The sequence below is a fragment of the Microchirus variegatus genome (genome assembly GCF_963457635.1).
Source record: "Microchirus variegatus genome assembly, chromosome: 15".
Classification (NCBI taxonomy): domain Eukaryota; kingdom Metazoa; phylum Chordata; class Actinopteri; order Pleuronectiformes; family Soleidae; genus Microchirus; species Microchirus variegatus.
The window spans coordinates 25,310,151-25,322,039 of NC_139816.1; the positions used below are offsets into that span (position 1 = coordinate 25,310,151).

General features: G+C 41.6%; 1 protein-coding gene across 1 annotated transcript; it reads right to left on the reverse strand.

The window, feature by feature from the left end:
* Positions 1 to 788: 788 nt before the first annotated feature.
* Positions 789 to 4,643, reverse strand: bambia (BMP and activin membrane-bound inhibitor homolog a; the record flags this gene model as incomplete). Its single annotated transcript, XM_083901692.1, has 3 exons — positions 789 to 1,480; positions 2,661 to 2,951; positions 4,568 to 4,643. 3 exons carry the CDS (start codon positions 4,641 to 4,643, stop codon positions 1,065 to 1,067), a joined length of 783 nt encoding a protein of 260 aa, XP_083757818.1. The 3' UTR covers positions 789 to 1,064.
* Between the last annotated feature and the right edge of the window lie 7,246 nt (positions 4,644 to 11,889).

The window sequence follows — 11,889 nt, forward strand, 5'->3', positions numbered from 1 at the left end:
CACTTACTGGCATTAGAGCAAGTATTAAATAAAGAGTGTTATTACTTCCAGGATAAATCCAGCAAATGGGGGGGACAGTTATTTGAAGCTGAAACCTGACCTGTGGAGAAGGTTCAAGAGCAACAGAGACAGACAGAGCTGCTCCTCTGTAAGACAAGGCCTCGCTAAACAAGACACGACACACAAACAAACACTAGGAGCCCGTCAACGACACTGCGGCTTTGAAAACGTCATAGCTCGTCTTCACATGCTTCTGTTTTTACGAAGCACAAGCTTCGACAGGTGTAAAAGGCACAAACTGTATTTATTCTCCTAATAATTTTTTATCATTTTAAAGCAAAAATAAATAAAAGCACAAGAGTGAATCATGATATAAATAAAAAGTCACTTTTATTGAAAGTTTTTCTTTCACTCTCACAATCAAGCTTAGTCTGATCACAGAGAGATGTTGGACATTCACCCAGAACAAGACACGCACGCACACACACACACACACCAGTCAGTTTTCTCAGACAAAAATATATTTATATATTTAAAATCTTTACAATAAGCTTGAATCATGAAACGTAGACAGAGGAGTGTGCACACCCTACAGTCAAACACTGACGTTTTTTTTTTACTCCTCACACAAGTCCTTTTTTGTACCCTGGTGTCAGTGTAAGATTCTTTTTTTTAAGCAATGACGACTTTCTTTTTTTTTTACAAATGTGCAAATAAGACAGATTAGGAATCCTTCAGCGCTCAGTGTAAAAGTCCAGGATCCACAGGAGCAGTAGTGGAGCTCGCTCCCTCAACCTCAGTCCTGTCCTCTCAAGCTTCAACACACAGCTTCTCTCTGCTTTGCCTTTCATTTTCAAGTAAAGTGCTCCTCTAGTAAAAACCACACGGCATGAGATCAGTCTCGTATTTGTTTTTGCCACTAGTTAAAAAGTTTGAAAATGTAGACCAAACAATCCAATGGACCAAAAACATGGGAATGTCTTTTTAAGGAAAAGGAAAGCCAGCTATTTTGAAGCAGTCCTGACAGGTTGTGAGGTGACAGTCACATAGTTCCCAGCAGGAAGTCATACAAACTCCAGTTTGCCGTGGCCACTGTACATCCCCCAGTGAACCAGAGACAGGATCTTGTCATTGCTTAGTTCCGCCTGCCTCATTTTGTCACAGGTCAGGCAGCAGTTTTCGTGGCCGGTGACCGGCACCATGCACTCCAGGTCCAGCTTTGCCACGTGACCCTTCTTAGTGTGATGGCCATGGAAGCTGTAGTGGAGTCGTGACAGCATCTGCTGCCGCTGGTCCTGCAGCCGCTTGTTCTCGCTGCGCAGCATCCTCAGTGCCAGCATGATGAGCAGCACCAGGATGAGGCCGCCGGCGATTGGCACAGCAATCACCGCTGCCCGGAACCACACCTCCTTGGCCGAGGCCAGCTCTTGTACGCGGGTCACCAGGTTCCTGTTGTTGCTCTCCGGCTGGAACCGGCTATCTGTTCACACAGAGATATACATCTGTTAAAATATGCTCTCTCATGATTTTACTGCTTCACATTATTGCTGAACGATTTGGGGGAAATACCTAATTGAGATTTTTCTGGCATGTATTGCAGTTGCAATTTGGAGTTAATTTTTTTAGTCAAATCTTCAGTATTTACTGTGTAATAAATTATCATATTATACACATTATAATAGCATAAACTACTATATTGCAAGAAGGATGAGAGAAATTGTCATTGTTCAATCAAGGAAAATTCTACTTCTGAAAAAGTGCAAATAAAAATCCAACATTTGAAACACTAATAACAATAAGACCTTTAAAAAAGAGAGGAAATGAAAGTGTCAGAGAGAGCAAAGAGCTGCTGTGTCTGTGCTCACTGTCATGTTTTTTCCATACACATAAATGATCTAGATTTCAGTATAATCCAGCATCTGAACTGCTGCTCTCACTGACCAAATTCTGCTTTACACTCACTGCAGTAACCACAGAAAGAGAGTCACACAAGAGTGAGAAAGTGCAGCCTGGGTAAAAACAAATGAGTCACCTTGTCCCAGCTTCAGATCCAAAAATTAATTTGAGCTAATAAACTCTGGACTGCTCTCATGAGGGTCACATCAGAAAAGCCCCTCAGAAGGATCCGTATGTCTCTCTCACTCTCTATGCATCCTTTCATAAGTCCCTATGCTAGTATTTCTGCCCAACATGCAGATTGGTCGGGGAATATTCATTATACGAGGCACATTCCTACTCAGTGGGAAAATTACATGGTGCACACATAATAAAAAAAATATATTTGATGTCTTTCCAAGTGCTTTAGGTAAACTGGCTGTTCTCTGCCTTCCCAGAGCTGGATCCCATTAAAAGTTAAACTGAAGTTTTGTAAAGCTGGGAATAAGAAAAAAAAAAGAGAGTATGTGGGGGGTGGGGGATGTAAGTGTGGCCTGTATGTCCATAAACAGCAAAGTATTTGAAGAAGCCTACAGCTCGACTTATTGCTTCTGGAGCAGGAAAGAGGAAAATGGTGCATATTTGCTGAGGAGGAATCGTAAAATCCCCCGGAGAGTCAAATCATTTTAAAAGCTGCTTAGGGGCATTTCATTTCGCAGTTGCGGTATAAAAAACAGCCCTCCTGACAGCAGGTGATGTTGTGTTGTTGTTTAGTTTCTTTTTACCTGTCGAGTCTCTGGTGTGTGCCAGGTCTTGAAGGCCTCTGTAGTTGCACATGTCGTCGTGGCAGCACTCCAGTGCTGTGGACAAGGCGCCGCTGAGGGCATCCACCGCCCTCGAGCTGCCACTGCTACAGATGTCTACGGCATTGGCGACGGGGTCTAAACACCCATGCGTGAGGGGTGAGTTTGCGATGAGTGGGTCTAGGACCTTGGTGAAGCAGGCATTCAGTTCTGATTTACACATGTATCCAGTGGCTACGCAGTGCGGTGCATCACAATAACATCGTATTTCTCCTGGAGAGGCAGAGGGACAAGAAAAGACAGGTTTAAGGAAATGTGTGCATAAAACAGTTTATTTGTGACATGTACCTGATACTGCTTGTCATTAAGGTTTATTTTACCGTTTTATATCAACAACTTTCCCCCATTTGAAAGTAAAACTACTTTTCTGGTGCCGTTTTTATGGTTTTCAGCCGTTTTCTTACTCGAAACGAGTTCTACAACTTCATTTATAGATGTCCTCGCTCTGAAAGTAGCTTCTAAAATGCCTGCACCGAGCAGCCAGGTAATTTAGAGGTTAGACCTTGTGAGATTATTCCTCACTTCTTCACACATTCAGCAGCTTCTCCTTCATGTGAGAGCTTCTCGAGCAAATGCTCCTTCTTGTCTGCATTATAAAACAGGAACTGTGAGCTTATAATTAGTGGTTTATTTGCCAAAGTCAATTTCTTTCAACCAAAATGGAAACTTGCAATGGGGGTGGGGGTGATGCAGGAGTTCCCCCACCACCACCCGGAGCATTACTTGTGGTCAGGACAGCCTGAGGGGGAACAGGGTGCACTGAGGTCCCATCTAAAGAGCTTCCAGCAACCTTATCATTATGGCTGCCTGCTTTTACACAAGCCCACTCATTACTTCATCCATGGCTTCACTTAAAAAAATAAAATAAATAACAAGCACTTTGAAAAACATAAATCTAGGCCAAGGAACGAAACCAAATCACAACTTTAATTACTTCTTTTGACAACTACTCATTTTCTTTTACCATAATCTGATACCTGGTGCCATTTTACAGCACAAAATTCTCAACAATGTGTATTCCTTTATATGTTGCAGGATTTCTATATAGGCGCTGTTGGCTCAGTGATTGCTCTGCTTTATGAATTGACTTTTAAAATCTTGGGACATAATGAAATAAGTGCCAAGTCCTATGTTTTTCTCTCGTGTTTGCATCTCCTTTAACTTTGAGCTAAAAAACACAGCGTACTACAAAGCTTTCACACACTAACTTGTAACGATGTGGCCACACTGACATGTATCTCAGAGGCACATTCATCAGATCAGTGTTTTCCCGATGAAGGACTGGAGCAGCAGGGCCCGGGCAGGTCATTTGGAGAATATTTCATTAGAAAGGAGAGGCCCCTTTGTGGGCTAAGAGGGAGAAATGGGCCAGAGCACTGAGGCTTTCTAGCTCGACTTAATTTTGCATGAATGGCAGCCAGCCTCAAAACTAAGTTAAGCATGAGTTAGCTCAGTGGTGAGACTGGCGTTTAAATCTATTGTGTGTTGGAGTCTTGCTAACAGTATTACACAGAGTTTGGACATAACATTTAAGGGGTTATGACTGGAAAAAAATGCTTTCACATGAAAGCACGGCTCTTCAGAGAAGAACATAGAAGTCGTGGTTGGGTTCATTTTAGTTGTTTCCATTACTGTAAGTTACTAAGTAAAACTTTGTTTAAGGTCAGTATTCAAGTACAGTAGCAATATTTGTTAAGAATTAACAGTTGAGTTAAGTATTGTTTTGATTTTTTTCCCCACTGGTAGTTACACTAGACTTATATAAGCTAAATATAAAGCAGCGGTGTATAAAAGTAAGTTCACAGGATGCATATATACACTGTACGTACCTTTGGTGAGAAGAACAGCCATAGCACAGAGTTCCAGTTGAAGCCAAATGGAAATGAAACTGGACTGACGATCCATTTACACTAAGTTAGTGCGCAGGAACAGTCCTGTATATCCAGTCGCAGCAAGGAAAGAGTCGGACGACAAAGAGCTTTTACATGAAGCTACGGTGAAAAGTGAGGCATTCCTGCGCTCAAAGACGACAGCCCACAATCCACACGACGACAGGAGGCGGTCAGGAACAACACCGGAGATGTTTCCTCACCCGCATGGACACAGAAAAGTGAGCAGGTTTGCTTTTAAAAGCGGCCCGACATGACATGAGACGCGGAAAAAAAAATTAAACGGCGTCTCCTTCTTCAAGTCGAAACGGAGACAAAACGGAGACAAATATGTCAAATATACTCCTTAAAAGACAGAAAAACGTGTTCCAAAGTTGTCAGCGCCGTTCCTCCACTGTCTCTCTGAGTTGCCGCTCACCGTCGAGCATCACTTAAGTTTTCCTGGACAGACAATTGTTACCGAAAGATAGAGAAGTTTGTGAGACCAGAGGCTGAAACACAGACTCTGAAAACGCCTCAGCTAGCAGAAGTCATAGCTACGGTCTAATCAGGCCCCGCCCCCTGCAACCTGATTGGTGGATCCACCGGGGGGGAAGTTAGTCAGGATAAGTAACAACGTGATCTCCGGTATACCCTTTCAAAATAAAGCCTTTTCTGTCTCGCCTTTAGAGTATAGTTTTAAAACAAAATGAATAGAACAATAATAATTGAGTCTATGTAGCTCATCCAGCTCCATTAAGTGAGCTGGAAAAAAATAATAAATAACAAGACAACAACTCGTGGCACTCACTTGTTGCTATTATTTACATATACTTAAAATGCAGCTGTAGTTTCTAAATAGAATCTCCCGTCGTAACCGTTATGCTAAGTCCAGGGTTTACCCCAAGGGACAAACTTTTATTTTCCTGGCCTCATCACTTCTTCTTCCTGTCTCGTCCTGCCCCTGACTTTCTGACTTGACAATTCAGGTCAAGCCAATCCGTTCATTCATGGTGCTTTATTTCCATAATACCGTCCTCCATATGTCAGCATGGGATGCCATTGGTCAAGGGGGCAGTCACTCCACTAGGTCAACAAAGTGTCTCAGAGTGAATTTACAGAGAAATTCGATTTGAGATGTTACTTCTACTTTTTTATATAAATATTTTTTTATTTTGTGTTAAGCCCACTTACTGAAGCCGGGTTAGCTATATCTTCGTTGATTATGAATTTGTATAACTGTTTGATTTATTTTCCTTTTTATTAACCCAACCTTTATCATTTCTTAATTAACCTATGTGTGTCATGTGAAATAAGGACATGTTTTCAACATAAACCGTTTCCCCTCTGAGGTACCATCAGGGAATAAATGTTAAATGTTTAACCAGCAGACCTTTGAGTTAATATCTACTTATGTAAATAACACACCATGTAGTCTATATTTAGGCTGTGTGTGTGTGTATGTGAATACGAGGTCATCTCAGGGACTATAGTTTTATTATTAAGTAAGTAAGTGAGTGCCCAGTTGTCAAACAGGTAGGCTCGTGGGGAGCAGCCGTTTACCTGCAACGTCATCATTTGTCCCGCTGACCGCCAGGCTGACGCCGCGCTGAGCCGTTTCGAATTCAGGCAACAAGCCTGCTGCTGCTCCTGCTGCTGCTGCTGCAGACAGACGTTCACACAAATGAGCAAGGCATGGCGCCACCGAGATACACACACACACACACACACACACACACACACCGCCCTTTAACAATCGACCATGCAAAACATACGTGCGTGCGCCATCTGTATCAGACGTGACATGACAGAGACACAAGACTACAAATTACAATTGTCTTATAATAACAAAAATGGTAATAATTAATTGGTGTGTGTGTGTGTGATCTTTTTGAGGATAAAAAAAAAACCTTGTAAACAATAGGGAGTGAGGATATTTTGGAAAAGTGAGAATATAATACTGACTGGTCCTCACCTTCTTTAACCCCTTAAAAGGCTTGTGTGTGTGTGTGTGTGTGTGTGTGTGTGTGTGTGTGTGTGTGGAAGACCCACTCCCCCACGCCTGTAGAAATAAAGTAGTCTTTCCTCAGGCCTTAACTGTGTCCAACAGACAGACACAAACTGGGTGAGTGAGCTTTAAGGGGAACGCACACAATTTACACACTGCAATTACAGTAATTATGTGCAGCTCCACTGAGGCGCCAGTCCAATACTGGCGTTACCTCATTTATCTATAGTGAGAGCTGGAGGGCTGAAGACTGACAGACAGACAGAAAGAAAATACTGTTTGGGGCCACATCACGTCATTCTCATGACCCATATGACTTGTTCTGGTCTCCATCATGATCATTCTGTGCGTGCAATTGTCCGTCTCAAAGCGCACGCACGCGCCTGGGGCGTCATCATCACGTGGCACCGTGATGTTGTTTGCTGTGACACGGTTAAGTTATCAGCGCATTGAAGCTGTCACGACATGTGACATGTGAACTTCTTTGGGGTTTTCTGTTTGTATACTTCTTCAATAGGATGGGAAATGGCCCTTTAGTAGATCGCGAGCTGCAAGTCTCATCGCCGCAGACCTGACTTCACACGTGATGGCTGGTCCAACAGCACCATCTAGTGGTCAAAGGTGATACAAAACTCTGTGTTATACAAAATGAGACGAGAACGGTACATTTCTTTTTAAATGGGTTTTTTTTTTAAACTCACAGATAAAAACAAGAAAGTTATAGCAGTAAATAAATAAATAGGTCTACAATTATAATTACTTTCAAAATATGAGGCAGTGACATTAACTATATGCACAAAAAGTACCACTATAATGTAAAACAGATTAACAAAAATAAATACAATAATAATAACACATTTGCATTAATACTATTTTATCTGCTATATAAAAAAACAGGTCTATTACACCAGGTTTATTCGAGACTTTAGCATTACATATGTTTCCTTTACAACTTGCTAATAATATTATTATTATTATTATTCTGATATTATAAGACCAACGTTCAGTCACAGCCTTCCAATCCCAATGCCAGTGATCACAGAATTTGACAGATATGTAGGTAATACAGGATTGTGTTACACCCGTCTTGTGTAGCACTGTCACTGCTGCAAAACATCTTAAATTGAGTGCACGTAATTTGTAAAACCAGCTTTACATTGATACCCCATGGCACGATCAGGGATCATTTCCAGACATGCATAGACAAATGCGACATTTGGTAACAGGCTTCACAAGATAGTTTTCTTTCTTTCTTTTTAAGGTATGTTTGTTGATTTCCAACACTTTTGGACAACAGGACAAACACACCAGCAGCCAAATGTACGGAGGGAAAACAGAAACAAGACCATAAGCAGTTGATCGTAACACACACAGAGAAGTCTACATAAGAATGAATTGTCTTGATATTTTTCTTTTAAGCTCGGCACAGGATGCCAAAGCACGCTAAATTACTGTCCTCAAGACAAAAACCAGCGGATTGTCTCTTTAATCCTCATTTCTCTGTGACTGCAGAGGAGGAAAACCCCCTGTGGAAGCTGAGGACGATGATCTGCTCAGAGCATTCAGACTGGAACACGTGAGAAAGAAAACTGTGTGTCTTTGCATGCTGAGAGGATGAGCGTCGACAAACACAGAGTGGGTTTGTGTGTTTGTGTGTGTGTGTGTGGGGTCGTGTAAGTGGGCTTTTAGGGAGGGATCACACCCCACAGGCTGCGTCTGCTTTCACACATTAGCAGACGCTTAAAGGTGTCACCTGGAAGAGACAGGAGGGACTTTGCTTAACAAAAGCAGCCTGCTGTCAGGACAACGATGCCTCTGCTAGATGCTGGAGTGGGGGCTTGATGGTGGGGAGGAGGGGGAGGGCGGCCCAGAAGTCAACCCAAGTGAGATAGTAGATAGTAGGCAACAAAACAAGCAATAAACACAACCCACCCAGCTCGCATACATTTCTTTCAAGGAGTCATTAAAAGTCAAAATATGTGCATAATTACCCCCCAAAATATGAAGACCTAAAAAGCGTTCCCATCCATGACACATGAAGATATGCATCAGGTCAGACAGACTTCCTGCGACACCTCCCGGCTTCCTCTCCCCCGTCTTTGATGTGAGCCATATCAACGTCTCTGAAGAATCAGAGAGGAGGCAGACTGTCTCCTGTTCCTCTGTGATCTACTTTCTTCTCTGAGCAGATACTGGAGCACAGATTCTGCAGCTCATGACAGGAAAACTGCTCACAGTAGCTTTGATGTCACACACACATACACAGACGTTATCTTGAGTTCTTTGAGATGGGAAACTGATAACATCCACCTTTGTTTTCACTTGTTTTATGCAGAGAATTAATCCAGTTGTACTCTGTGTTCTTCGCCTCATAGATGACTTTAGAGATAATGTGTGTTTGATTATCAGGAGAGCTGATTATCAAGCTATGCTGCTTCTGTGTGAGCTGATATCAGGGAATCCTCATTCTGAAGGGTTTGATGCAGTAAAATGCATCCAAGACGTGCACCAAATCTGAATGTTCAGCTAAGATGTTTTCAGTCATTATTGTGATGTATTGGTGTGTCACTTTACTTTGTAATTGCTGAAATAACGAATCAAATCAAATTGATACGCAGTGAAACAACGACATAAATATGGAAATAGCGCGAAAATGAAAACATATATAACATATCGTATTGGGTGAAGTAAGGAACTACTCTGGTCTTTCTGTCAAATCAAAACCTCAGAGAACTATTAAGACCCCAAAAAAAAGGAATAATGAAAAAAAAGTGCAAAAACTCCCTTTATAGTTAGTCAGTGGATATAACTAAACATTGGTGAAACTTTTTAAATACTTCCAATAGACATTGTTCTTGTTTAACTATAAAAATACATTTAAAAGAAAAAACACTCAACTTAAGAAACAAACACTAGACTCTCTTGAGACATGAATGGCTGAACCCTGGGAAATTATTATTCTAAGCCATAATAATGACTTTTGCACTGACAGTGCTGGTACACAAATAAAAAGTGTGAGTATTCAAAATAGTAAAACTAAGAAGAGTTGGGACTGCATACTGTACAGTACTGGCACATATGTATATTTGAATTATTATTTTAATATTATGGGTTTTCTGTACGACATTATGTATTTTTCAATGTTTTCTCACTGAAAACTACAATACAAAACACTATTTTTTTTGCACATTTAAATGTAAACATTTCAAAGCACTTGGTAAATATGTGTTGTGGTGAGCTTTCGGTGCTTTCCCTGCTTTTTGGATTAGAAGTTGACTCCGATGAATTCAGTCTGGGTTTTAAACTCTTCACTCTTCTTCTTGAGCCTCACTATCAGATGTTCCATCTCCACTGCTGGAATTTAAACATATTCCATGAAAAACAGTGATTTTTACATCGAAGCCGTCACTGTAACCTCTGTAAATCCCTGCAGGACAGTATGAGTGTGTAATGTTGTGTCCAAAATGTCACGCTGTGGAAGCACAAAGACGCTGCTTTGCAAGCTGAGACAAGAGCAGGATGTGCGAGTTATCTTTCATCTGATAACATCAGATCTTGTGGAGGGGAGGCCAGAGTTCCCACAGTCTGCAGTGCAAAGCAGAATGCCACCAGTAGAGGTCAGCAGAGTGCACACTTTAAACTGATGAATATAAAAGAATAAAATATTTTTTCCCATCCAGATCTAGTCTATCTATTCTTACAGACTAATGCATTTACAGTTTTCCCTAATTTTATGGCAAATGGTGGCTACACTATATACTGACTGGTTTTCTGACCCCTCTGACCCCCCCAAGAAAGTAAAACTAGAAAATGTTTTAGATCTTTGAGTTCAGCTCATTGGAGCAAAAAAAAAAATGGGAGCAAAAAACAAGTGTTGCGATTCAATTTTTTTCAGTGTCACTTAGGACTTTGTGAATTTGGACCAAGCTGTTACCAAACATCGGCAGAATAAGGGGCTTAGCCACCAAGGACATTTGGGGATGATGCTCCAGCTACTTAAATTTCATGCATTTGTGGGCAGGTGAATTCAAGAAGGGTAGGGACAAGCCTTGAAGATGACCCAAGTTACATAGTCACAACCATTGATGGTATGTTGAAGGTTTCCACCTTGTGGGTGCCACAACTCGTCGCATTAGAACTCAGCATGTTTTGAAGCAGATCCAGCTTCCTGAACGTTTCCTAACCGAGGATTAGTGTTGGGTCCATCACTTTGAGTCACAGACAAAAGGCAGTGGTATTTTTTGTTGTCGAGGACATTCTTGAGGATCAGGAGTTTCTATAACAAGGTCATCTACTGTAAGTGCTGTTGATCTAGATCAGGGGTGTCAAACTTATTTTCACTGAGGGAAACCATCAGCATAATGGTTACCCTCAAAGGGCCAGATGTAGCTGTCCTACAGAATAAATGTAACTCATTGTAACCAAATATTATGTAAACTAAAGGTAACTACTCCGTAACATATTGCTAAATAACTTCCTGTATTTATTACTTACTCAAGTTACAAATGTTATGCATTATATATGTAACCCGGTCCACGATGGTGTTTCTTGACAAACCAACAGTTTTAAGAGTCTGTATCTGGTCGGGACAGACCTGCTCACACACCTTCAGCACTGCTTCAAAATCGCAACCTCAGAAAAAGACTTTGAAGCACCGGTGATTTCTTCAGCCACAATAAAGCGAGCTTTCACTGCCACATTGTTTTTGGTTGTGGCTTTTGAGAACACATTCTGCTGCGATCACAGTCTTAATCTCAATTTCACTCCTCGCATGATGCATATGCAATGATACACTGCGATCTAGTGACAGGATGCCGTCACTTTGCGGGTAATGCAAACGCCATGCATTGTGGGAAATGTAGTTTGAGGTCAACGCATGCCTTAAAGCAGCATAGACCTATTTTAACACAAATTTTTAAAGGGACAATATGTAGTATTTATGGGTTTATATTACCCAAAATCCACTTTTTTATACATATGTGCTCCTGCATTGTCTAGTCGCTGTATAATATTCTTTGTTTCATTTCCGTAGTGTTTCAAAAAGTCATTTAAAATAACATGCTCGCGGGCCGCGGTCGCATAGCCACTGTTAGCAGCAAGACGCCATGTTTCTACCGGAGCCTGTAAGGACAAACGCGAGAGAACAAATCAAGCGTCGCTTTACTTGTAGCAGAAGTCCCGCCTCCACTCTCTCCGCTTTGTCTGCTACGACCGCGGTAGCTCGCCCTCTCCCTCACCTCACGAACCTCATCTGCTGACACGGAGAAAGACGACG